General features: G+C 42.9%; 1 protein-coding gene across 1 annotated transcript in view; it reads right to left on the reverse strand.

The window, feature by feature from the left end:
- Positions 1-2684: 2684 nt before the first annotated feature.
- The window catches only part of LOC130479491 (cytosolic phospholipase A2 epsilon-like), a 71919-nt gene continuing 47064 nt past the window's right edge, over positions 2685-27539 (reverse strand). The window contains exons 17-22 of the mRNA XM_056851891.1: positions 23706-23843; positions 16265-16375; positions 8885-9076; positions 7596-7762; positions 3428-3614; positions 2685-2887 (exon numbers count right to left, since the gene is read on the reverse strand). Of these exons, the coding sequence (XP_056707869.1) occupies positions 2685-2887; positions 3428-3614; positions 7596-7762; positions 8885-9076; positions 16265-16375; positions 23706-23843 (998 nt within the window). The remainder of the gene's footprint in view (positions 2888-3427; positions 3615-7595; positions 7763-8884; positions 9077-16264; positions 16376-23705; positions 23844-27539) is intronic.

Raw genomic sequence — 27539 nt, forward strand, 5'->3', positions numbered from 1 at the left:
CACTAAAGACTGCTAAGCAAACTTCATAACTCATGGGATAAGAGGTCAAGTCCTCTTATGGACTGAGAGTGGGCTAAAAAATAGGAAGCAGAGAGAAGGAATCAATGGTCAGTTCTCCCAAAGGAGGGAAGTCAGCAGTGGGGTCCCTCAGGGATCTGTATTGGGACCAGTGCTTTTCAACCCATTCATCAGTGAACTAGAGCTGGCGGTGAACAGCAAGGTGGCCAGGTTTGCAGATGACACCATATTATTTAGGGTGGGTAAAACAAAATCGGACTGTGAAGAGCTCCAAAAGGATCTCTCCAAACTGATGGAATGGGCATTAAAATGGCAAATGAGAATCAATGTGAGCAAGTCAAAAGCAATTAACATTGGGGCAAAAAAATCCCAACTTCACATATACACTGATGGGATCTGTGCTGGCAGTGACAAACCAACAAAGGGATCGTGAATTGGTAGTGGATAGCTTGATGAAAACCCAGTGTGCGGCTGCTGTGAAAAAGGCAAACTCTATGTTGGCCATAATTAGACAAGGAATAGAGAATAAAACTACTGCTATCATACTGCCCTTGTACAAATCTATGGTGAGACCACACTTGGAATACTGTGAGGAGCGGTTAAAACACTTAGTGCTGTTTAGCTTAGAAAAAGGTGGGTAAGGGGAGACATGATAGAGGTGTATAAAATATGCATAGTGTGGAGAGAGTGGGCAGGGAGAAACTTTTTTTCCTCACACATAATACTAGAATGCAGGGTTATCTGCCAAAGTGTGAGCAATTCAAAACAGACAAAAGGAAGTATTTCTTCACACAACACATAGTTAAATTGTGGAACTGCCTGCCCCAGGATGTGGCGATGGCTGCCAACTTGGAATGCTTTAAGAGGGGAGTGGACATGTTCATGGCAGATAGGGCTATCCATGACTACTAGTCAAAATGGCTACTAGTCATGATGCATACGTATTATCTCCAGGATCAGAGGAGCATGCCTATTATATTAGGTGCTTTGGAACACAGGCAGGATAATGCTGCTGCAGTTGTCTTGTTTGTAGGCTTCCTAGAGGCACCTGGTTGGTCACTGGGTGAACATACTGCTGGACATGATGGGCCTTGGTCTACTCCAGCATGGCTTTTCTTATGTTTTTAGTTTGTCCCGTCATAGAAACATGATATCGAGTGCAGTAAATAAATCTCTCAAGAAGTGTATTGCAAAAAATAAAATTTACTTTTATTCAAGTTGATTCTGTTCACATTTGGGCTGCTGTCAAAAGGAAGAAAGAGAAACCTAATCTAAAGAGTACTTTTCCCTGTCACAAGTGGCCAGCTAATCTGGCATCATGTATGTGGAAGTATAAGGCATTGTTTCTGTAGGACAGAGCTGTAGATACGTGTGCCTCCATGAAGATCCATGTGGAGAGTGGAAGAACAATAGATACAGAGAGACAAGAGGGGTCAGAGAGCAATTCTCAGGTAAGACAAAGAAAGGGACATCCCATTCAAGGATATAACACTTATACACAGTTAGAGGGATGTAGCATCCCCAAATCTCCAGGCATGCTGAGTCGCTCACTCCAACAGTAACTGAGGGGAAAGTTTACAGTTTAAAACAAATCTGGTTCCCCAAAATCATAAAAAGCTGTGTTGGTCCCCTGAGTTGGTAGAAAAGGCTTGTCACAACCTCATTTAGGTAAACTTTCCAATTTTAAAAAGAAGCCCTTTTGCCTTTTATAGACTAATTGTCTTGTATCATTAACCACAAAGACATCCTTTTAGCCTGGTGGTAGCTTTTCTAGCCTTAGGCATGCATTCTGTTTGGGCCTCAAAATAGTTTCCAAGCATGAGCTGGGGCTGACCCTCTCAGTCACACCAGACAGTAGTAGTTACAAAAGATCTAGAGGCCTGGGTAAGCAGCAAGCAAGCTCCCAGGAGTCAGCATGTCCCCAATGAGTTCCCAATGGCAATGCTGTTACAAGGGAACAGCAAGTATATAAAGCCTGTTTGCTCCTCAGATCTGAACGGCCTGGAAGCCCAGTCTCCCAGCAAGCCTCTCCCCACCCCCAACTCTCAGTATGTTTTTTAGGAAGAGGAGAAGTAGCAAAGAGACAGAAGCTAGACTAAATTTATATTAAACAACAATAAGCCATTCTCTTTTATTCTGTCTTTTATCTCATACTGACAACAGTACAATTGTTTAAAATGAAACACAAAAATCTTCAGCAAATAACTATTTTTAAAATATTTAATTTAAGCTACCAGTGGTACACATTCTATACCTATAGCCTTACAGTGTATGGTTTGTTATAACTGCCAACAAGAATTGTCACCACGGTTATATGCAGTATACAATTTTAAAATGTCTCAGCAAGGTATGCACACTTTGCAACATGTTCTGAACTTCCAATTTATATTTTAATTAAACTCATTATATTCAGAATTTCCAATTGGAAATCAATGTACTCAGTTCAGAATCCCAGAGGGGTTTTTTTGGGTTTTTTTTGCAGGAAACCCTAACTCTGGTTGAATTGCATCTGCATTTGTACACCCAACTGGAGTTAGATTCTCAGTAGGATTCTTCCATCACAGTCCATGTGAGCAAGGCGGGGGAAGAAGGGAGGTGTATGTACAAGGCCCGCATCAAGCTCCTTCTAGCTTCATGCAATGTCTGAATGCATTTGGCATGGCCTCTTATTCCTTCTGTTTTCGCTCCACTGCTCTTCGCAAAGCCCCATAGATCATGTTCTTATTATTTTGGATGTTGTAACTTGTCAGTTCCACCAGTTTATCAAACTCCTCCTCTGTGTATGTGAAGTCCTGTAATCCATAAGGGGAAAATGCACTAGTCACGTCAACTTCACCCTGTTTCATTTCTGAGGGGCTGCGTTTCACACCTGCAAAGTATTAAATAAATATAACTGTAATGTTGAGAATAGTCCAAGCCTCAGTTTCCAAAGGCCACCAAGTCAGTTGTGTGACGGCTGAATACAAAACTGACTAAAGCTTGTCATTCAGTTCCCCCCTACTTAGCAAGTAAGAAACAAAATGACCACATCAGGAACATTATTTTCTCAGGACAAATATCTAATCTTTCCATGACTCACTGTTAATGTCTCTCCTTCTTCAGAATATTCAAGCCCCGAAGAGGAGATACAATAGAAGATCTTTGAGGAAGACATTTTAGTGCATGACATGGCCCACAGGTTTTTGTCTAAATGTTCCAGTTTATAACCACTCAGATAATTCCATTACTATACAAATGAGGGTACAAAAAGATATTGACATTAATTTCAAAACTGAAGGATAGTGTAGCAGAAGAAATGGGAAATGATTTACAGTGCCATCGTAAACTGAGTTATACTCTTCTAAGGCCATTGAAGAGAGCCATTGTGTTGGACATGTCGTGGGGTATAATAATAATCCTGATAATTTACCTGGTGCTTTACATTTTCTGAAGGAGTCATTTATCAGAGGGAAAAAAATCACAATTGGGGCTCTTGAGTCTTCAGCATCTTCAAAGACGTAGCACTCCTTTAGATCCGTTTCTTTAACATTACTCAGATCTATTTTGGGGAACGGAATTCCTTGCTTTGCAAAGTACTGAGAGGCTCTTATTAAAGTCTGGATTATTATGTGGGAGAAAAGAACAAGACTACATGTAATGCCTTTAAACTTATGAAATACAGTTTAATTCGCAATCATTAAAAACACTTTGACATAGAAGAGGAATCCTTGTTTTAAAAGATTTGCAAGTTTTTGTTCTTCCCTATTCATAGTAATGAGTAATTTGCTGTGGCAATAGAAGAAGGGCTACATCTGGAGATGCTGGAGGTTTGCACATGGTATTATGAGACTCCTCCATGCAAGGCTGCTGCATCTGCCACTTGTCAGATAGAAGCCATCTGCGAACTATACCTGAGATGTCAAATTCCAATCCCAAACATTCCAATTGCATGGCATAATCAACAACAGTCTCAAAAGATTGCCACAGATGTAACAGATGTGTGCTGCACTTATCAATCTATAAAAGGTGATCATCCACCAAAGGTACCAAAGTGGTTTCTGTTCCATAGGCACACTAGAAGCCATAAAGAAATTAACCAAAGGAGGATATGTCATCCAGGTTTTCTTGTCCTCTTGCCAACAAATGTTGAATTACTCACACACACCCCAAAAAAAGGGACATTGAAAAAGTGTTTTATAATTGGCCAATTTAATTAATCCTCCTTAAAACCCCACAAAGAATTCCTACCAGAAAGCTATTCACAAGGAGGCTTTCAAACCTCCCTTGGTAAAATGTAACTAGCCAAGAATCATGGGTACACACTGTAGACTTCACAACACTGTAAACATCAGTTAGTGAGCCAAAATGATCTAAACAACCTGGCTGGATCAACTAACAATAAAACAGGCATTCAAATAGGAATAGATGATAGAACCATTGACAGCTAAGAACGTAGCCAACACAACACAGTGTCAGACAAGGCTCCTCCTTGATGAGAACAATTATTAGAAGTCAACAGCCTCCAAAAGACTTTAAAGAGCTGTGCTGGATGAGATTCATCTGACACAGTGATGGCAGAGGGTGGGGGAAGACCTCTGTCACCTCATAGGTCTTTACATGGGCATGCTCTGGCTGATTCATCATGAGTTTTCTGCCAATGATGCCCAGGCTGCCTCTGTGCCTAGTTCAGCGACTTGCTATACTGAAGGGCTGTCTGTCTAAGACGTGATGGAAGGGGGAACAGAAAGGAATTTTATCTGCTTTCCCACTATGGACTTGACAGTCAACCTTGAGATTTCCCACACCCCTAAGAAACCATTAGGATCCATGATTTTCATTGTGTAAGCTTTTGCGAGTCAAAACTCCCTTACTCTTTTGACCCAAAAGCTTATACTACAAAGATCTTCTTGGTCTCTAAGGTGCTACTAGACTCTAATCTAGTTCTTCTGCAGACCAACATGGCTACCCTGCTAAAATTAAGATCCATATGTCTCTGAAGGTGGATCATTCTAATCAATCTGCCACTGTTGCAGGATGGTCACTCTAAAACATGATGGGCCACTGACCCAATCTGACAGATACAAATTTCTTAACTCAGACCCCTGGACCAGAACATCAGGATGTTGGTGTTGAAAAAGAAATCTAGCAGAATGATATCCGGTGGCTTGGGAGCCACATGTGACCCTTTGACATTCCATGTGTGGCTCTTCTGAACACCGTTCCCCAATATGGCACCTGCCCCGTGTTTCAGGAAAGTGGGCAAGGCCTGATGGGGCTGGCAGGTGGTTCCCACTTAGCAGAGAGAGAGGTTCTAACTATCCTATCTCTTGCAACAATAGAGTTGAACAATAGAGTTCTACTTTTAACATAAGGAAGCATTTATCTTTTAATATGAAGCCTAATAAAGTATTCTGGAGAACTTGAAAGCGTGCACACAATTTTGTGTCATAAGTCTTACTTGCAAGCCCTTCCCTCTACTCTAGTTACGCAAGAGCTGGCCATGGATCAACAGTGGGAGGGAAGAACCATCCTACCCACAGAGAATTACTCTGGTAATTAAAAAAGGTTATAGCTATATATTTAATATCTTATCGTATGTGTATGTTTGGTGAGATAGCATACAGGGCATACTGTAGTCATGTGGCTCTTTTGGTTGATGGTAGTTGTAAATGTGGCTCTTCATGAGCTGTGGAATGAGGATCACTGGTCTAGCACATGCCCTTTGTTATTGGTTTGGCCAAGTATAACCTGAAATAACAGTTGTCATGGAAACCATGAATTCCTGAACATGAGGATACAAGGAAGACTCAGTATGAATGCTGAAATCCCTCAGGACTACAAACCTCAGGGTATTTAACACCCTGCCCAAGTCCACCTCTGCCAGATGAACAAGGGAATTCAAACCAGGTGGATGATACACCAGTAAGATCCCTAACCTGTCTCTGGAACACATATAATCAAAGCCAGATTCTCTCTGCATAAGGAATCAAGAAGAATGACTGTCAGAGGATAATAGGTGTACCTCCCACTCAACGTTGATGGGAAGGACTGAATACCCAGCCACAGTTACCAGAGACAGAACCTTCATCCAGCCATATTTGGGTCACATACGTCAGCTCAATACTTCCCTCCACAATAAAACGAGGCAGATCTTATTATTCAGAGAGTTGGCATTTAACAACATTAAGAGGTTTATCAAGGAAATCCCCACCCACATATATGGGGATGGAGCACAGCCCAGGACCAAATCCCTACAAGACTCACCTTATCATTATCTACACTCCTTCCTACTTCCCACGCTCAGTTGCCATAAAACAACCATTCCCAAGCAAAGATAAAACATTGTAACATATTTTTTTATTGCAGATTTTCTGCAAACCTGGGTCTTTTCTCAGGTTTTTAGAAAGATCTGCCTTCTCTGTTCATGGTCCCATTCTCCAGATTTAAGTATTTACAGATGGGGCCATGCTGAGAATTATATTGATAAGAAGGGGACATGGAAGGACTTCTGCAGGGGCATGTCATATTCCCCTACCATGTTTTTTCTTCTTTCCCTTCCCTTAAAGCCCTCATATTTTCTTCCCTTTTTCTGCTTCCTTTTGTCTTTTCCACCCATCAGCCAACCTACTTTTACCTGTTCTCCCTGTCTTCAGCTTTCCCTCCTTTCCTCCCCCAGCACTCTCTATCTGAGAAAACTATGTCCGGGCCCAGTTGTCCAACAGGGAACCTGCAAAGACTTATGATGGGCACCTCACTTACTCCTGAATCCAATTTCCCACACTATTCCCTCTTTCACTCCTCCAGGCAACTCCAACATCCCCATCTTTCCCTGTTTTCTTCTCTCCTTCCCACCCACCAACTATCCTACCTTTTATCTGCCTCGTATCTTCAGCTATATTTATTATTTATTTACTTCAGTTATACCCTGACTTTCTTCACAATGGGAACCCAAAGCAGCTTACATCATTCTCCTCTCCTCTATTTTATCTTCACAATAACCCTGTGAGGTAAGTTATGCTAAAAATGTGTCACTTGCCCAAGGTCACTCAGCACTATGGCAGAATAATGATGCAAACCTGGGTCTCCTAGATCCTAGTCTGAAACTAATCACTACACCACACTGGATTTCATGAGCTGGCTGCTGTTAAACAATAGTAAGTAGCTGGGCCAGAGTAACTCATGGAACTCATGTGGTATGAAGTCACTTGTTGGTTGCTGCCAGGCCTGGCCCCAATGAATCCTCTCTCAAAGGTCAAAACAGCCCTGGAAGGGGCTCTGATCCCTCCCCTGCCTTTAACTGTCTGAAACCAAGGCTTCAACTGGTACTACAGTTATGGTTGCCTAGCAACAGCTACAGAGGGTATTTGTTTCTTAATGCTGTAGATGGAGCTTCTATAGGGGGTAATCCTGCAGGGTTTTTTTGTTTGTTTGTTTGTTTTTTAAGATTTCAAATTTTTAGCAAACCGGGGACTTCTTTCTGGTTTGTAGAAAGATCTGTCTGGTCTGTTCATGGCTCTGATGTCTGGATTTTGAAATTTCCACATATTTGGCCACTTTGAGAATTAGCTATAACACCAGTTAAAAATGTATAATCTCACTGTTGTCTGTGATCCTGAAGAATAATTTAGATGCACAATGACGTCCACTTTTCTCTCCGGCCTCATGAGTGTGGGGCAGCTGAAGTCAATATAGGCTGCAGTATCTGCAAGGGACAGGTATTCTGGTGTTGTTGTCAGATTGTTAGGAAGAACATCTAGTATAGTATCTGAAAATAAAACATTCTAATAAGAAAAGACCTGTTGTAAGAGATTATTCAGATTCACTTATGACTCAAAATTGTTTAGGTTCTCATTTGTCTCACCCTCATCCAAGCTGTGCTGAAAAATTTAGCAAAGCCAAACCAACTCCTACTCGCTGTAGTGGTTTACATTGCTATTATTTATGTAATTTATAGCCCATCTTTCTCATTAAGACTCAATGAGGATTAAAAAAATATTTACAAACTTTCAATTAGACTTCAAAGACATTAAACAATGCAGTAAACAATGCAGTAGGACTAGGATTATGAACTGGAAAACAGTGCAAAAAAACCCACTGTCTTAAGACATGACATGTCATTAAGTAGGTTAGGGAATTCAACTGATGAACACCTTGGAATTCTGCAACCTGAATTTGAAACTTGTTGTTCTACTACAACATTGTCTCGTTGGGCATATTGTGCCAGTGTTGTGTCACAAAGAGTTAAAAATAGGGGGCACATGAATCCACTTCTAGAGACTCCGTTTAGCTCTAAAGGCAAGCTACTAAAGCCAAGTTGAGAAGAAGGGGGAAATTCATGGAAATTTTTGTGAGAATCAGATTCAAAAGCTGGTATGTTGGGAAATGTCTACAGAGTTATTTTTGTTAGAATAATTTCATATTGTCTAGGGGGACCATGCAACCATTATAGGAAACATTAGCTTCACTCTAAATGGCTTTCATTTGCCATTAATGACAGTAGGCATAAGTCTGATTGTATTGTCATAATATCATCATATCAGGTACATGATCTCTGACTGACTTGGGATCGTTTGAAAAGGAATAAAGTCAGCTGTAAACAGCAGTGAAAAGGTAGGATTAAGGGTTTGTAAAAAGTGACCACCTGACAACCACTAGTTTTTAGGTGAAAAAATATAAGGATACGTTTTTGGCTAAATTCCCATACTGCTATTAAGCAAATTAGTAAAGTAGTCACACATTGTGCCAGAGTACCACCTGAAGAAAATTATCAAGCTTAAACCTGAAGACAACTCCTTGGAAGAAATGTGTAAGAACAATAGCTGTACGGGGTGTACAAAAACAATACAAAAATTTTAGCAGTTGTCAAATTATCCACATTACCACTTACCTTTCCATATCTCAAAGTTCTTGTTATCAAGGTACCCATTGTTTAGCTGGAATCCATGTAAGAAATTGTAAACCTCTGACAACGTTAAGCTCTTTGACAGAACTTCCCGAAAGAACTTAGCAAATTTAGAGGCAGGGGCAACCAGGTAAGTATCCAACTGATGTGATGATAGTGGTTGATAGGGACTTTCTTCTGCAGATCACAATAAATTATAAGTTTAGTTAATTGAAGCAGCTAATTTATGGAGTGCCGATGATTTAAAATTGTGTTTGGTTTTTAATCTCTGTTACGACTCATGATCATGAAAAATCTTAGTTAGGCCAGACACATGCATGACTCCTCGAAAAGCACAGCCCTACCTCTCCTCTTTCTTTCTCCCCTTTAATTTCTAGCAATAGAAAATGCATTATGTGGCATTATCACATTGTGAATCTTCCCTCCTCTGGTCAATGTCAGTAGATTAATCCATTCAGAATTTTGCTTCTAAGGCAGTACATGCAGCCAGTGAAGTGTGGCAGAACTCTGTGGCCTTCGCTGAGAAGCAGCCCAGGGAAGGTCAGCAGCCACTCCACAGGAAGGCACCTAAGGAGACAGCTAGGGTTGCCAACCTCCAGGTACTAGCTTTGAATAGAATCCCCACTCTACCATGGTAGCTTGCTGGGTAATCTTGAGTTATTCACTCATTCTCAACTTACCCCACAGAGTTGCTGTGTGGATAAAACGGAGGAGAGGAGAACAATGTAACCCACTTAGGGTCCTCATTGGGAAGAAAGGTGTGGTATAAATGAAGTAAACAAACAAATATATCAAGCCACTGTGCGACCTGGCAGCTACCATGCAACTCCCTAGTAGGGCTGTCAATTCAGTTCGGTCCGAACTGAAAATCAACCGAATTTCCCCTGATTCGGTGATTTTCTGTTCGGACGGATCCGAACTCAAAACTGGCGGGCAACCGGGGGGCCGAATTTAGCGAGTTCGGGAGTTCGCGAATAAATCCGGCAAATTCGGCCCCCCTTCAGGGGAGCCCGCTGAAAGGCGCGGGCTGCCCTTTAAATTGATCTGAGCCTCCCAGCTGGGAGGCGCAGGTCAGTTTAAAGGACAGCCCGCCCCCCTTCAGCGGGCTCCGCTGGAGAGGCTCGGGCTGTCATTTAAACTGAAGGGCATTTAAACTAAAGGGCAGCCCGCACCTTTCAGCGGGCTCTGCTGGAGAGGCGCGGGCTGTCATTTAAACTGATCTGCGCCTCCCGGCCAGAAGGCGCAGATCAGTTTAAAGGGCAGCCCGCACCTTTCAGCGGGCTCCGCTGGAGAGGCTCGGGCTGTTTAAAGGGCAGTTTAAAGGGCAGCCCGCGCCTCTCCAGCGGAGCCCGCTGAAGGGGGGCGGGCTGCCCTTTAAACTGATCTGCGCCTCCCAGCCGGGAGGCGCAGGTCAGTTTAAAGGGCAGCCCGCGCCTCTCCAGCGGAGCCCGCTGAAAGGTGCGGGCTGCCCTTTAAACTGATCTGTGCCTCCCGGCCGGGAGGCACAGATCAGTTTAAAGGACAGCCCGAGCCTCTCCAGCGGAGCCCGCTGAAGGGGGGCGGGTTGCCCTTTAAACTGATCTGCGCCTCCCGGCCGGGAGGCACAGATCAGTTTAAATGACAGCCCGAGCCTCTCCAGCGGAGCCCGCTGAAGGGGGGCGGGCTGTCCTTTAAACTGATCTGTGCCTCCCAGCTGGGAGGCTCAGATCAGTTTAAAGGGCCCCCGCGCGCCTTCAGGGAATCCCTCTGAAGGCGCGCTGGGGCCGAATTTTCCCCCGAACTCCGGATCCCCCCGAATTACCGGGGATCCGAAGCGGGGGAGTTCGGACTTCGGCACGTACCAAACCCACAAGGGTCAAATTCGGCCAAATCCGAACTGTACCGAATTTTTTTTTTGACAGCCCTACTCCCTAGAGTTAGAATACAGGGCCCTCTGTACGGTGGCCAAGTATTGCCTTCCACTCTGCACCTTGTTGGCCATGACTTGGCTGATGTTTTGATCTGGCCACATGGATCCCTGCTATGGTCATATCAAGTTGCATTCTGCAGAGGTCTGCCCTTAAAGCCAACCTGGAAACTCCAGGTGATTCAGAATGCTGCAGCCTGGTTTCTGCTGGGTGCCAGGCAGAACATGCATGTTATACCCATTCTACACCCATTGGTTAATGATCATTTACTGGGTACAGTACAAGGTACTGGTCATCACCTACAAAGCCTTTAATGGCCTTGGACCCACATATATGCAGGACCACCTCTCCTGCTATGCTCTACTACAATAGCTTTGCTTAGCTGAGGAAGGCCTTCTGAAGGTGCCACCCTACAAATGGGTAAAATAGGCCCATTCACTTTCATTTTCTGTGTTGGCTCCTGCCTTGTGGAAAGTCATGCTTGAAGAGATCAGAGAGGCCCCCACATTTCTATCATTCTGTAGAACATGTAAAACAGCCTAGGGAAGGGCATGTTTATGAAGGAATTGGAACTGCAGCAGATTGTAACAATCCAGGAAGATGTCTCTATAATGGCATAGGATTGTAATCTACTGCAATAATTCTTCCAGGTATATTACTACATTGTCTTCTACACTAGCTCTACCCTTATAGTTCTATTACTACGTTGGCTATAATTCACATTTCCTTAGGCACTTTACGGTTTGCCTTGTCTTTTAAGTCTGTATTATTGCATTTTTTCATTGGATGTCTTGTGCTGTAGGAGTGCATAGCCTTTTTTCTATAACATGCCTTGAATCAAAGTGAGAAAGGCGGGCTATTAGTAAATACATTAAAGGCAAATATGTTCATAATTTATGAACTATTTGTTTGGATCTGTTCCAGGCTGGTATCAGGATTGCCTATGAGACTGAAACAGCCTTTGTCACCTGGAAGATGGATGGGGACAGTGAAACCCTATTGATTCTCCTGGACCTCTTGGTGGCTTTCAGTATGATGGTACTCTTCAGGACCACCTTTCAGGGGTAGGGTTGGAAGTCAGTGTTTTGTAGTAACTTTGGTCCTATCAGAAAAGTAGATTTCAGAGGGTGGTTCTTGGGGACTGCTGTTCAGCTGGTTGACCTCTAGCTTAAGGGGTCCTACAAGGCTCTACCTTGTCCCTCATGCTTTTTAACATCTACATATAGTCACTGGGAGAGATCATCCAGCGATTTGGCCTAGGTTGTCATCAATATGAAAGCATTTCCAGCAGATAATCGAGAGGCTGTGGAAACCCTGGAGACTGATGATAGATGAGGGCTAATAAGCTTAAACATAACACCAACAAAAGGGAATTTCTACTGGTGAGAAGACAAATTGACTCAGTAACTGAGGTGTCTCGTGGTCTGGATAGGGTTGCAGTTACCCGTTACAGGCTTTAATATATTAAGACATATAAACTGCTGTAGAAGTGTTGTACATGTGCAGAATTATTCAATGTAAAACCCAACTTCTCATAAAAACCCAGCAGAGGGTTGACTTTCATTTTAAAAGTGAACAAGCCTGGACATTCATTGCCAAGGACTTATACTGTTGCACTCTTATGCCAGAATTACTTTTTACACTCTCTGCCTTGAATGATCCCACTTTCAGAAATACTTTTTCCTTTGACCCTTTCCCCTGTACTCTGGGGATTTTTTCCTCTAGCCTTTCCTTGTACTCTGGTAGTATTTTTGCTAACTGTTGACTAATGACGTAATGTGATATAATATTGGGTTTTAAGGTTTTAATATGAAATAATGATAGTAGAAAGTTATGAATATGTTCATTTTTATTGTATTCTTCAGGAGATGAGAATGCTGGTAAAATTAGTTATTATAGAGATATAACAAAACCCAAAACTGACTGATTAAGAAATAGCATGTTCAGCAAAATAGTCTGCTAAAAGGAGGAAGTCCTTATATGGTAGTCTGTAGGGAAGCAGAAGAAAAAAAGGAGGGGAATAAAACCCAACCTAAAAACAAAATCTGGGTACCCAAGGTTGGGTGAAAAGACAATATAAATAAGTCTATGTATAAATACTGAAAGTATAATTTATTAGAAGTGCTATGTAAAAGTTAAAATTATTTAAAAGCATTAAAATAGCACAATGGCATTTCCTGAGGTTGATAACTGTAACCACATACCAAACGCGTTTCGGCCTATGGGGCCTTCATCAGTGGTTAATTAAAACCCTTTGTTAAGCCTGCACATATTTACAGAAACACATTAATGAATACAAATACAAACAGTTCAAGCCCAACCAGGCATGTGTATATGTTGTCTGAAAAGATAGAACAATAATGGGTTAGTTACCATCTATTTGAGAGCCCATTATATAAGTCTTGAAAGAGATGTTTGAAAAATACTTACAAATTCTATTCCCAATTACTCAAACATCTGGTATAATAGGTTCTTGTTGTAATACTGTAAAACATAATTATACAGATTGGAATCCTCAATTCATTATTAATCTAACTTGAATAATTACTTAGCTATTTATATTAAATATAACAATGTATAATCACATACCTGGTTAGTATAAGTCTCTCATATATTATGTGTGCAGGTATCAACCTAGTAAAGCAGTGTCAAACTGGTGATCCTATTCCACTCTAAATAGTGTTGGGAGGGTGATGGAAGCTCTATGACTCAGCACATCTATAGTTAGGTGATGCAATCACCCTGCATCTCTATGAGAAGTCTAGTTTCAGCAGGTTCTATGACTCAGCACATCTATACTTGGGTGATGCAATCACCCTGTGTCTCTATGAGAAGTTTGGTTACAATTGATCCTGTGCACTCAAGCCAAGGGATTTTACAGGTAGATCACATTGTTGTAAAGTTTGAAAAAATCCCATTAAAGACAAAGCCAGTCAATGTCTTCATTTAGGCCTTTTGGAGCCAAAGTTCCCAAAGTATAAATCCAGAAAGTCTCTCTTTTCCTTAGAAGCCTCTGCTGAAGGTGAGACATTGCTGGCACTTTTTCAACAATCCAGAAGCAGAGGTCCTTTTCTGTGTGAGTGATGGTCAGAAAGTGCTGCACTAATGGTGCTGTCAACTTCCTTGTTCTGATGCAGCTCCTGTCCTTGCATATGCGCATCTTGATTGGTCTTGTTGACATGCCAACATACATAAGTTTATAAGAACATTGTACAACATAAATAATACCACTAGAATTACAATTAACAAAATCCTTGATGTAAAAGGTTCTGTCTCCATTAGAATTGTGAAAGGTGTTTCTTTTAACAGAATGGGGTTTCTTTGGGATGTGGTTACAGTATCAACCTCAGGAAATGCCATTGTGCTATTTTAATGGTTTTAAATAATTTTAACTTTTACATAGTGCTTCTAATAAATTATACTTTCAGTATTTATACATAGACTTATATATATTGTCTTTTCACCCAACCTTGGGTACCCAGAGTCTGTAGGGAAGCTACAGAGCATGTGCAGTAAAATAAATCCTGCACCAGTACAAGGTGATGTCATCAGGAAAAATAATCCCAGGCCAATTGAAGGCGATTTGGATAGTATAAATATAGGCAGGGAAAGACTAAAACTTTAGACCTCTCGACTCTAAGTCTTTGGACTGAGAGTCTCAGAAGATTGGCTTTGGGTATGTATGGATTTGTATTATTCTAGATAGTGTGAATCAGATTCTTTTAACTAAATCAGACTTTTTAACTGTTATATTATAAGTATTGGATTTTAAAACTAAATAGTATGTAGAACTTGCTTGCTTTATTGTATACATTGTTACTGCTTTTAAGACTTTGTAATACTTGCATATACACATATATACACATTTATTACATTGAAGCTATTCAATAAAAAGACTTACTTTTGTGAGTAAATAAGTTGACTCCTGCTTAGTAGGTGACTAACTGAATAAGATAACATACCACTTCTCAGGAAGGGGTCAATTCTAAGAGCATAGTCAACGCACTGACCTGCTTCACCCCTAGAAAACCAGGTAGCAGAGGTGGCATGAAGCATCTTTCATCAGCTTTGGCTGGGCAAAAAAGATCTTGCCATGGTGGTGCATAGCCTGGTAATATCAAGATGAGACTACCACACAATGTACTATATGTGGGGCTGCCCTTGAAGAGTATCTAGAAGCTACCACTGGTGCAGAATGTTGGCCAAAATTCTGGCTGGAGTGTGTTGGAAGACTATATCACTCTAGTGCTGTTCCATCTACACTGGTTCCTATTTTATTTCTTGGGCCAATTCAAGGTGCTGATATTGACCTCCAAGCTTTATATGGCTTGGACCAGCATTCGTAAGGACCACCTATTCCCATATAATTCTCACTGACCCTTCCTTCTGTTCATGTGTTTGTGTTTTGCTTTATTCATTTTAAATTGTTTTATGCACATTGATATTTTTCATTTTATTTTTTAGTTTTATGTACATTTTATATGTGCATATTTATATGCATTTTAATCTTGTTTTAAGTTTTGTATGCCACGTTGGAGATCCTATATTAGGTGAAAAGATGGCTTAGAAACGTTTTAAATAAATAAATAAACCATAAATACAGGGCCGCTGCTTTCATTGCTGCTTTTTCACTGCTATAATATTTAAAGGTAAAGGTCCCCTGTGCAAGCACTGGGTCATTCCTGACACATGGGGTGACATCACATCATGACATTTCCTTGGCAGATTTTGTTTATGGGGTGGTTTGCCAGTGCCTTCCCCAGTCATCTTCCCTTTACCCCCAGCAAGTTGGGTACTCATTTTACCAACCTTGGAAGGATGGAAGGCTGAGTCAACCTTGAGCTGGCTACCTAAAACTGACTCCCATCAGGATCGAACTCAGGTCGCAAGCAGAGCTTGGACTGCAGTACTGCAACTTACCACTCTGCGCCATGGGGCATCCAAAATAAGATTTGATAAGACCAAGAATCATTACAAAAATGAAAGCAATTAAGTCATTCAGAAAATTAAACAATGTTACGCTGTATCCCTTGCATCAGATCCTATGCATATAAGGGTGCTCAGAGATGCAGTTCCCCCCATCTTTCCCTTCCCTTACCAGCCTCTCCCCCTCCCAAGTGCTATGTGCTTGGACATAATACCAAGGGGAGCAAAAGGCAGATGCAGAATTGGATGAAATTATCCCATTTACCCTTTGTGCTAACTAGGACTCTCATACCAACAGAAGGCTCCCATTGCCCCGAGCATCAGCTTTTTGATGTTTGAGAGGGCTGCTGGGGGAACAGAGAGATAGGAGATATCCACTTCCATGCCATTATCATGTATTCTAGGCCCTAACTGATTACAACTGAAGAAGATCTGCAAATAGATAGCAGAATGGATTCTAAAATGAGAGACCAGAAGAAACCCAATTTTAAAAAGCTACATCCAAAAATATAATGCACAATACTTGACCAACCAATATTGTTTATGCTGTCCCGGGTACATCTGTGCCAAAAATTTTCATCTGGAACATTATGTCCATGCAAGATATCCAGCAGGTTATAGGAAAATACATTACTCCACAGACCTGTATAGAGAGATTATTTGTTTTAGGAGGCTTGGTTTGGACATTTACCAACATGCATTAAAAGGCAAATGAAGATTCTGAAGATTCACCAAAGGAAGTTCCAAGGTGGGGGAAGTATGTACATTCTTTTGCATGCATTCATAGAGTGTCAGGTTCAAACCCTGGTATTTAAGACTGAGAAATCTCAGGTATCAGGGCTGGGAAAGATCCTGACCTGAAATCTTAGAGTGCTGCTGCCACTCTATTTTGAAATACTGAACTAGATGACTGAGACTTCCCAGTGCTGATTTACACATTACAGAATCCACATGTCCCCAGCAGAGACTTTCAACAAATTTCTAAGAATTTCCCACTAAGAACTTAATTTACAAGTCTGATTTGGATCAGTACCATGGCATGTGAGGAGAAGGGGCTTAAACCTCCCCTGTGTGCCATTTAGGGATTTACTACTTAGATGTCTGTGTGTGCCTTTAAAGTCTGCCCATGAACCAATATCAATTTCTTTGATTATTTCTCAATAGATGCTGCCAACTGTAGAAGAGACAAAAGCAGGCAACTGCTTAGAACCATCAGAGGGTTTCCATAGATGGAAGGATTGTCACCTGTAGGACAGGATTTTCTCCGATCGCCCCCCTCCTTCTACAGCCCAAAATCTCCCTTAAAATGCTGTTTAAGGAGCAGCAAGAGGAGAGAAGGCAGGAAAGTTGTGTTCCACAGGGGGAAAGCTACAGGAATACTCCAGTGCTTAGAGGCCAACATATCCTCTCCATGGTCATTTGAAGGATGTATCTGAGTATGACAACAGGGAACAAACTGTGAGTGAATCCATGCTTTACAAATAGGCCACTTTAATGACCTATGACCTAGGGTATATATGTGCCTCTTTTCCAGTAATCAAGGATATATAGTTTGAAAGTGTACAAGCACAAAAGCTTCTGCAAGCCTGCAATACCAATGTTACTCATCAAGCCACAACTTGGCTCTGTAGCACATGCAGTTACTGTGCAGGCACAAAGTTGATTGCCACAGTGCTCAAGACTAGGGTTGTGCAAAAAACAAATTTGGTAAATTTTGGGTTCAGGTTTATTGGGTGTGAATTTTTCAGTAAACCCAAAATAAGCCAAATACCCATATTGGTAAATGGGTATTTTGGCTTTATTTCTGAGTTTTCCCTCCAAAACTGGGTCCATTATAGACTATGGGAATTTTTTTCGAAGCTCCTGTGAGGGCATTTTTGGAGGTAGCTTCAAGGGACTCACCTTAAATGGACACCGAAGTTTGGGGAAGTTTGAAACAGGGAGTCCAATTTTACGAACCTGCAAAGGGGTGGCCCCATCCTCCAGGTATTTGCAAGCCGAGCTGTCAATCGATTTTCAGGCTCAGAAGGTCAGCATTGCAAAGGACTGGTGGAAAGAGCTAATTGACAGGCTGGCGCCAAAGTATCTAGTGGCTCCATTCATATCTGGGTTGCTTTACATGATGTCCATGCATATTAGCTTCCAAACCGAGGGAAACAGCTTAAATGCAAGAAAAATAAGGCACAGAAAATATTTTTCAGCTGAAACGAAACTTAAATATTGTTGAAATGGCTAATTTTGGGTTTGTTTTCAGTTTGAGTTACGGCTGTTGATTCGGTTCGGCCCGAACTGAAAATCAGCCGAATTTCCCTTGATTCGGCGGTTTTTAGTTCGGGACGAACCGAACTCAAAAATGGTGGGCAACCGGGGGGGCCGAATTCAGCGAGTTCGGGAGTTCACGAATAAATCCGGCAAATTCGGGGCCGTCAGTAAGCAGCATAACCGTCAGTAAGCAGCATTCTCCTCCCCCGGCCAATCGGTGGCCAAGCTGGGTCTTCTTCTGGCCAATCAGTCAGGATTGAGTACTGGAGGAATCAGCTGATGTGCGGCCCGGCCGAAGAAAGAGAGAGAGAGAGGGAAATCCTCATGTGTGTGTGAGGGGGTGCTTGTGCACATTCGCTCCTTTCCGTGGCTGTAGGGGATGCATTTTTGGGGGTACAGACCCCAAAATTTCAGGGGATATCCAGACAAGTTTTCTTAAGAGACGACCCAAGTTTTGTAAACATTGGGTCAGGGGGTCCCGAGATATGGGCTCCCCCCTTTTTCTTTCCATGGCTGCAGGGGGCGCATTTTTGGGTGTGCCAACCCCAAACTTTCACCGGAGCTTCAGACAAGGCTTCTTAAGAGACCCCCCAAGTTTTGTAAACATTGGGTCAGGGGGTCCCGAGATATGGGCTCCACCCCTTTTTCCTCTCCCCCCTTTTCCGTTCCCATGGCTGCAGGGGGCGCTTTTTTGGGGGTACAGCCCCCAAACTTTTATCATAGCTTCAGACAATCCTTCTTAAGAGACCACCCAAGTTTTGTAAAGATGGGTTCAGTGGGGGCAGAAATATCGGCTCCCCCCTTTCAAATGGTGACTTAAAGAATGCATCTGCCTGGTCCCAAGTCCAATGCAAAAGGAGAAATTCCACCCCCTCCTGCTCATTATGCATAGCTAGCTGCCTCTGTCCCTTTCCATGGTTTGCAAACTCCCAGGTGTCAGGTGTTGCTTTGCACTGTTGCAAAGGTGTTGAATTGCGTGCTTGTGTTGCTTTGCAGTTGTATTGTTTTGCAAAATTCTACACACCTGCCCCGCCCTTTGCATGTTTGCAAAGGTGTTGCTTTGCAGTTGTGTTGCTTTGCAAAGTTCTTAGCACCTGCCCCGCCCTTGCTCTCATCAGCTGTTTGTCGGGGCTGGGAGCTTTGTGCGTGGGCGGCAAGCTCTGCTCAGAGATACACATTAAGGGTGGGGGACCCCTTTCGGGGCCCATATCTCAGCCTCCCCTGACCCAATCTTTACAAAACTTGGGGGGTCTGGCAAGAAGCGTCCTTTGAAGCTCCTCTGAAAGTTTGGGACCTCTACCCCCAAAAATGCCCCCCAGAGCCGCGGAAAGGTGCGGTTGTGTTTTTAATGGCTTTATTCGGCCGAATTTTTTTCCTGAACTTTGAATTCCCGCCGAATTACACAGACCCGAAGTGGGGGAGTTCGGACTTTGGCATATCCCGAATCTAAACAGGCCGAATTCAGCTGAATCCGAACTATACCGAATTTTTTTAAATTCAACAGCCCTAGTTTGAGTTCAATCATGGGAACTTTCAGTTAGCCTACTTGCAACATATACGTGATGTGGAGAGGAAGTAGGGTAATTGAAAGTTCCCACCATTAAAGTTATGGAGGATTTTTTGCGAAGCTCCTGTGGGGGCATTTTTGGAGGTAGAGTTCCCAAATTTTAAGGGTAGCTTGAAGGGGCTCTCCTTGCAAGAACACCAACGTTTGGTGAAGATTGGGTCGGGGGGGCAGTTTCATGGTGTTGCCGCTTCCTCCATAGAAAAGCATAGGCGTCTAGGTGAGGATCAGAGAATCTGATGAGTTTCTGAATGGAGGGGGGTGACCCTTCCAAACCCCATAACCTCTGATCCCCTGATCCAAACTTCATCAAACTTGGGGGTTCTTACAAGGAGTGTCCCTTGCAGCTGGGCTGTGAATTTGGGGGCTTTACGTGCAAAATGCCCCCCCCGGAGCCATGGAAAGCCCGGGGGAAGACATACCTGAAAAAGCCAAATCTTTATTTTTTTGGGATTGCAAATTTGGGTTCAGCTTTCTCTCCAGGTTGAGGCATTCAGTAAGCCCAAACCCGAAATTTACTGAAATGGCTTTTTTTGGGGGGGGGGATTCAGTTTGGGTATACTGATATGCACAACCCTATAATATGGACAAGATGCAATTCAACAAGGATAAGTGCCAAGTTCCACATCTGGGTAACAAAAACGAGGGACATACATACTGGATGGGGGATACACTTTTGGGTAGCACTGTGTGTGAACAAGATCTTGGGGTACGGGTGGACAGTAAGTTAAATATGAGCAGCCAGTGTTATGCAGCGACAAAAAGGCTAATGTTATCTTGGGGTTCATCAACAGAGGCATAACATCCAAATTGCATAGCTCCATTGTACACTGCATTGGTCAGGCTGCATCTGGAGTATTCTGTGCAGTTCCGGAGTCCTCACTTCAAAATAGGTGTGGACAGAATGCAGCGGGTGCAGAGGAAAGCGATGAGGATGATCAGGGGCCTGGAGACCAAGCCCTATGAGGAAAGACTGAGGGAGTTGGGAATAGGGCTGTTGATTCGGTTCGGCCTAAACTGAAAAACAGCCGAATTTCCCCTGATTTGGTGGTTTTTAGTTCGGGACGAACCGAACTAAAAAATGGCGGGCAACCGGGGAGCCGAATTCAGCGAGTTCGGGAGTTCACGAATAAATCCAACCAATTCGGCCGTCAGTACGCAGCATAACCGTCAGTAAGCAGCATTCTCCTCCCCCGGCCAATCGGTGGCCAAGCTGGGTCTTTTTCTGGCCAATCAGTCAGGATTGAGTACTGGAGGAATCAGCTGATGTGCGGCCGGGCCGGGGAGAGAGAGAGAGAGAGGGAAATCCTCGTGTGTGTGGGGGGGTGCTTGTGCACATTCACTCCTTTCTGTGGCTGCAGGGGGCGTATTTTTTGGAGTACAGACCCCAAACTTTCAGCATAGCTTCAGACAATCCTTCTAAAGAGACCACCCAAGTTTTGTAAACATTGGGTCAGGGGGTCCCGAGATATGGGCTCCCCCCTTTTTTCTTTCCATGGCTGCAGGGGGTGCATTTTGGGGGGTACAGACCCCAAACTTTCAGTGGAGCTTCAGATGAGCCTTCTTAAGATACCCCCCAAGTTTTGTAAACATTGGGTCAGGGGGTCTCGAGATATGGGCTTCACCCCTTTTACCTCCCCTCTTTTCCATTTCCGTGGCTGAAGGGGGCGCTTTTTGGGGGATACAGCCCCCAAACTTTCAGCATAGCTTCAGACAATCCTTCTTAAGATACCACCCAAGCTTTGTAAAGATGGGTTCAGTGGGGGCAGAAATATCGGCTCCCCCCTTTTCTCTTTCTGTGGCTGCAGGGGGCGCATTTTTGGGGGTGCAGATCCCAAACTTTGAGCGGAGCTTCAGACAAACCTTCTTAAGAGACCACCCAAGTTTGGTAAACATTGGGTCAGGGGGTCCCGAGATATGGGCTTTCCCCTTTCCCCTATTGGGATGAATGGGATCCTGTATGCATCTCCTCCAGAGCAAAACGTCCCGTGCCTAAATGGAAACGTCTTGGATTACCCAGTCCTCCCCAGCCTCTCCTGATGGAACAGAAGACAGCCACAGTAAGACCCCTTTGGGGGCTTTAATCTATAATTTTTCTCCTGTGTGTGTGTGGGGGGGGAAGCAGAGTCTGTGTGTGGGGGGGAAGGGAGCAGTTTCTGTGGGGGGGGGAAGCCAAAGGGGGCTTTTGCCGGTTCTGCCTGGGGTGTGTGTTCCCCCTCGAGTCTCTCTCTCCCTGGTTTGAGGGGGGGTTTCAGTTGTGTGTCTTCAGGTTTTCCCTCATTCATAAAAAACTTCTCAGCTGTTTGTCGGGGCTGGGAGCTTTGTGCGTGGGCGGCAAGCTCTGCTCAGAGATGCACATTAAGGGTGGGGGAACCCCTTTCGGGGCCCATATCTCAGCCCCCCCTGACCCAATCTTTACAAAACTTGGGGGGCCTTTCAAGAAACGTCCTTTGAAGCTCTGCTGAAAGTTTGGGACCTCTACCCCCAAAAATGCCCCCCCGAGCCGCAGAAAGGCGCGGTTGTGTTTTTAATGGCTTTATTCGGCCGAATTTATTTCCTTTGAATTCCCGCCGAATTGCACGGACCCGAAGCGGGGGAGTTCGGACTTCGGCATATCCCGAATCTAAACGGGCCGAATTCAGCCAAATCCGAACTATACCGAATTTTTTTTAATTCAACAGCCCTAGTTGGGAATGTTCCGTCTGGAGAAGAGGAGGTTGACAGGGGATATTATTGCATTCTTTAAGTATTTGAAGGGCTGTCACTTAGAGGAGGGCAAGGGGCTGTTGCTGTTGGAAGCAGAGGATAGAACTCACAATAATGAGTTTAAATTGAGGGTGTAAAAGTACCAGGTGGATATTAGGAAAAAAATTTACAGTAAGAGTTGTTCGACAGTGTAATCAGTTACCTAGGGAGGTGGGGAGCTCCCCCTCACTGTCAGTGTTTAAGCAGAAGCTGGGCAAACACTTGTCAGGGATGCTCTAGGCTGATCCTGCATTGAGGAGGGGGTTTGGACTAGATGGCCTGTATGGACCCTTCCCACTCTAGGATTCTATGACTCTATGAAAGCTAGACAAGCTTTTCCAGTTAGATTCTGTGATGAATACATCATTTTTCATGCACATACGTGAGTTTCATGGCAGAATTTTCAGACAAATATGTGCACTCTGCTTTGAAGCAAATAGGAAGAAATCAATGAGGAAGAAGAAAAGCAATGGATTTTTTTCTCCCTTCTTACATACCATTTACTGCCTGAAGCAGGTCTATAGATGCCCCTTCCTTGTGCCACCCTCCCCCCAGTTCTGCATCGGGCCCTTGGCATAAGCCTAGACTGGCTCTCCCTTCCCACCAGCTAGTGGCCAAACCCCGCCCCCTCCTCCCCACTTTGTTTGAAGGGGGGAGATGGAGCAGCCTTTGCTGCTTTCTTTGCTCTATATATAAAGCATTGTACACATTCAGAGTTTTCGTCTTGTCCTATTTCTTGGTTTGTGCCACTTCCAACCGCAGATGGAAAGATCCTGCATGACTGCTTCCCATGCAAAACAACCTACATGTCTTTGGAAAACTAAGATTTCATCAGAGAAACGTCTAGCCTAGCCTCTCACCCACGTTAGGTTACTTTTTATTGTAAAAGGAAGTATTGAGACATGTGATCTCCTACCTGCAGTGCTAATTACTAGGTTCCTAGCCAACCCGTACCACTTGTGATTTATTTTAGTACATTTTTATCCTGCCAGTCCTCCAAGGAGCTCAGGGTGTCATATGTTGGTCTGTGCTCCTCTATTTTATTTTCACAACAACCCTGAGAGGTAAGGCAGAGGGGACTGGGCAAAAATCACCCAGCAAGCTTCACGGCAGAGTGAGGATTTGAATCAGGGTCACTCAGATCCTCATCCAACACTATCCATGACACCACAGAGACTTACATCTAATGTGTTGGCTAAGTCTTGTAAGGAGATCTAAGTGGGTGCTAGTTACAACTCTATGACTTCAATATCAACATAATATGATTAAATACACATACCAGAATTTGCGATATTTTAGGAAATGAGTATCCCAGTTTGACCTTTCATGCTTCACAGTTTTGGGATGATTTAGAACAGTGTTATACGCAATAAATCCTGGCCAAGTACATAAAGTAAGTCACCTTTCATGTAGCAGATTTCTGATTCAGGAACTTTCTTCATCAGCCGACCCATGAAGAATTTGCTTCCAAAATCCTCAGAATGAATATAGGCACCATATTTTAGTAATCCAACCTCATACGGAGTAAATTCCATCCATTCTACAAAATAGGCTCAAATTATTAATGTGTTGTGCAAAATCAAGTGTTTAGAGTTTAAACTAGTTTAAACTTACTTAAAGAAAATTAACATGATTGTCACAAAATAAAATAAAGTCTGAATTTGTATCACAATACACAGTGTTCAGATACATTGCAAAATTGCCTTCAGACAGAATTGTCTAATAAGTGCCCTTTTATTCATGCAGCTCTAACCTGACTCGTGAAGATTTTTTTGCTGACTTTATGTCTCAGAGAATAGCTTTTCTAGGAATAACTAAATATTTTAAGTGTAAAGATTAAAATAACACATTCACAATAATTCTAAAATGACTCCAAAACTGTGGTCCAAAAGAGAAGGTTAGAGATTGCCTGACTGGAATTTTGTCAAAAACATGTTACCTTGGAAAACTTATTCTACAAACATTTCTAGCAGCAAAAATTCCTGATCTGATTTTGCAGTCTATTCCCCACTATCCTGTCAAAATAAAACTTACATTTAGATACTGAATAAATTGAGCAGGTTTGATTTCTGGTATGTATACTGCTAACCCTAATTTATGCACAATTCTACCAGATTCACTTCCATTGGAGAAAAAAATAATCAGCAACTGTATATGAAACTAAAGAGGGAAAACAGAGCCTGATTGTATTTCTGAGTGTGGATCATCGAAATCATAGAAACATAGAGTTGGAAGAACTCATCCAGGCTCATCTAGTCCAATCCCCTGCACAATGCAGGAAATTCATAACTACTCCCCCCGCCCTTGCCACATCTCCAGGGACCCCTGCTCTATGCCCAGAAGATGGCAGAAAAAACCTCTGGGTTCCCTGGCCAATCTGGCCTGGAAGAAAATTGCTTCCTAACCCCAAAGTGACAATCAGCATTGCCCTGAGCAAGTAAGAAAGGGCCATGAAAGCCAATCACTGACACAACCCTTCATGCCCTCCCTCTCATGATCTGCCTCCCTCTCATGATGACAGAATCAGCATTGCTGTCAGATGACCATCTGCTTAAAAACCTCCAAAGAAGGAGAGCCCACCACCTCCCAAGGAAGCCTGTTCCACTGAGGAATTGCTCTTACTGTCAGGAAGTACTTTCTAATGTTTAACCAAAAACTCTTCTGATGTAATTTTCACCCATTGGTTCTGGTCTGATCTTCTAGGGCAGTTGTTCTCAAAGTGGGCAGTACCACCCCCTGGGTGGTAGTGGGATTACCTAGGGGGGCACTAAGAGGCAAGGAGGCAGCAGGGGGTGTTAGAGGTGGGCCCCTTCAACTGTGTTGTTGGATAGGGTAGGGGACACTGGGGTTGAGTTTGTGGAACCAAGGGGGCGGTGGCCCGAAAAGTTTGGGAACTACTGTTCTAGGGCAACAGAAAACAACTTTGCACCATTCTCTATATGACAGCCCTTCAAGTACTTGAAGATGGTTATAATCTCTCAGTAATTTCCTCTCTAGGCTAAACATACCAAGCTCCTTCAACCTTTCCTCATACGACTTGGTCTCAGACCCTTTATCATCTCTGTTGCCCTCCTCTGGACACATTCCAGCTTGTCTACATCTTTCTTAAACTGTGGTGCCCAAAACTGAACACAATACTCTAGGTGAGATCTAATTAGAGCAGAGTAAAGTGATACCATCACTTAGTGTGATCTGGACACTATTCTTCTGTTGATACCACTCAAAATCGCATTTACCTTTTTTAGCTACCACATCACACTGCTGACTCATGTTCAGTATATGGTCTACTAAGACCCCTATCCATTTTGTACATACTACTGCCAAGTCTCCCTCAGCCTATAATTATGCATTTGTTTTTTCATACCTAAATTCAGAACTTTACATTTATCTCCACTGAAATTCATTTAATCAGTTTTAGCCCAATTCTCAAGCCTGCCAAGATCATCCTGTATCCTAGCTTTGTCTTCTACCATATTTGCTACCCCTCCCAATTTAGTATCATCTGCAAATGTAAAAAGCATCACCTCTATTCCCTCATCCCAATAAGTTATAAAGGTGTTGAACAACACAGGGCCCAGGACAGATCCTCTTCAGGAGGATGAGGAACCATTAACAAGCACTCTTTGGGTGCAATCTGTCAACCACTTACAGATCCACCTAACAGTAATAGGATCCAAACCATTCCTGTCATCATTGCATTACTATCAAAAAAATGCATATTCCAAGAAATTCTCAATGTCCTTAAGATATTCCCAAAGTTTTTATCTTGTTAGATGCTGGCCCACAACATTATCATGTTGAAACTAAATACACAGAACCAAACTCATTTTTTTTTAACCTTCAAGAAGGAGGGATGGGGTACAGTTCTGCCCCTACCAGAAACGAGGCTAAAATCACAACACTGTGATTCAAATCAAAGTATTTCTGGAGTGGGCCCAGGATTTACACTAGAAATAAAGGAAGACATCAATTACAGGTGTTGTGATCTTCCTCTTCCTGGCTTTAGAAACTTTGAAGCATGAAATACTGATGAGATTTTGTGCGCATACACCCCGGATCTGTATATACACCCCAAAATTACTATCCTCTTTCCCCAACAGAACAGGCTAGGACAGCTTATTTTCATCAGCTGGGGCCTCAAGACTACTTTTCCCTAAAACATTTTCCCTTCATAAAACTGGCAGTACAAGAAGAACGATGAACAGGAAGCAGGTGACAATGATACCATCTCAGCTGCCTAGAGCATAAAAAAACTAATTTGCATGAGACGTGAGACGCTGAAAGAATGAGACACTCAAAGAAGAGGCCAGAGGGCATCTTGGGAAGTTCAGAGACTGGAAGAAAACAGAAAGCCAGAGATAAGGTGAATAACAAAATTTAGACCAATTTGAAGATTTCAGATACACCAGGTGTGTTAAGGCCATTATCTCATAAAACATCTGACTTTCAAAACCACAAATAAAATATTCCAGTCCAACGCCTAGCTTTCAGGGCCTAGCTCTCAGAGACAAGGAAGCAATATCAAAAGCAATGAAGGTTATAAGCCTTTGGTTCTCATACCACTAGTACAAAGTAGCAACATCAATCTGCTGTTTTGGCACCCATAGTTCAATATTCATATCATATCTCTCTTGAAAAGGCCACAAGGGCTACTAGTGTCTCTCAGGACCAATCAGTTGACAGGAATAATGAATTTCTTCAGTGTGGTGAGAGAATTTCCCCCCTCTTTATCTACTTTAACTTCCTTCTTTATATCTTTTGTTGTACTACTGCTTATGGTCCATCTAGGCCTTGGTTGGAAAGAGAGTTGGATAGAAATTTTTTATTTTTTATTATTTATTTATTTTTTTTGTTTGTTTATCTTCTACCTTGCCCTCCCCAGCCAAGGCTGGGCTCAGAGCGGCTTACGCAGTAAGATAAAAATAAAGTTAGAATAAAATCCCTTCAAAACATTGATTTAAAATTTAAATGGAGGACATTGATTCATAGGGTTGCTATGAGTCAGAAGTGACTTGACGGCACTTACACACTCACAAAAAACAAAATAAAAAGAGGGTGAAAAGGCTCGATGGTGCCCCACCAAGTGTACCATGCAGCTACAGTCAGGGAAGCAGGTGTATATGTCCCCCTGATGGTAATAAAAAAAGGGGGGAGGGATCAGAATGGAAGTTAGGGAGGCCAACATTTATTAGAAAAGAACTGTAGCTGGCCTCAACCATAAGCCTGGTGGAATAGC

This window comes from Euleptes europaea, chromosome 6 (genome assembly GCF_029931775.1).
Source record: "Euleptes europaea isolate rEulEur1 chromosome 6, rEulEur1.hap1, whole genome shotgun sequence".
NCBI classification, from domain to species: domain Eukaryota; kingdom Metazoa; phylum Chordata; class Lepidosauria; order Squamata; family Sphaerodactylidae; genus Euleptes; species Euleptes europaea.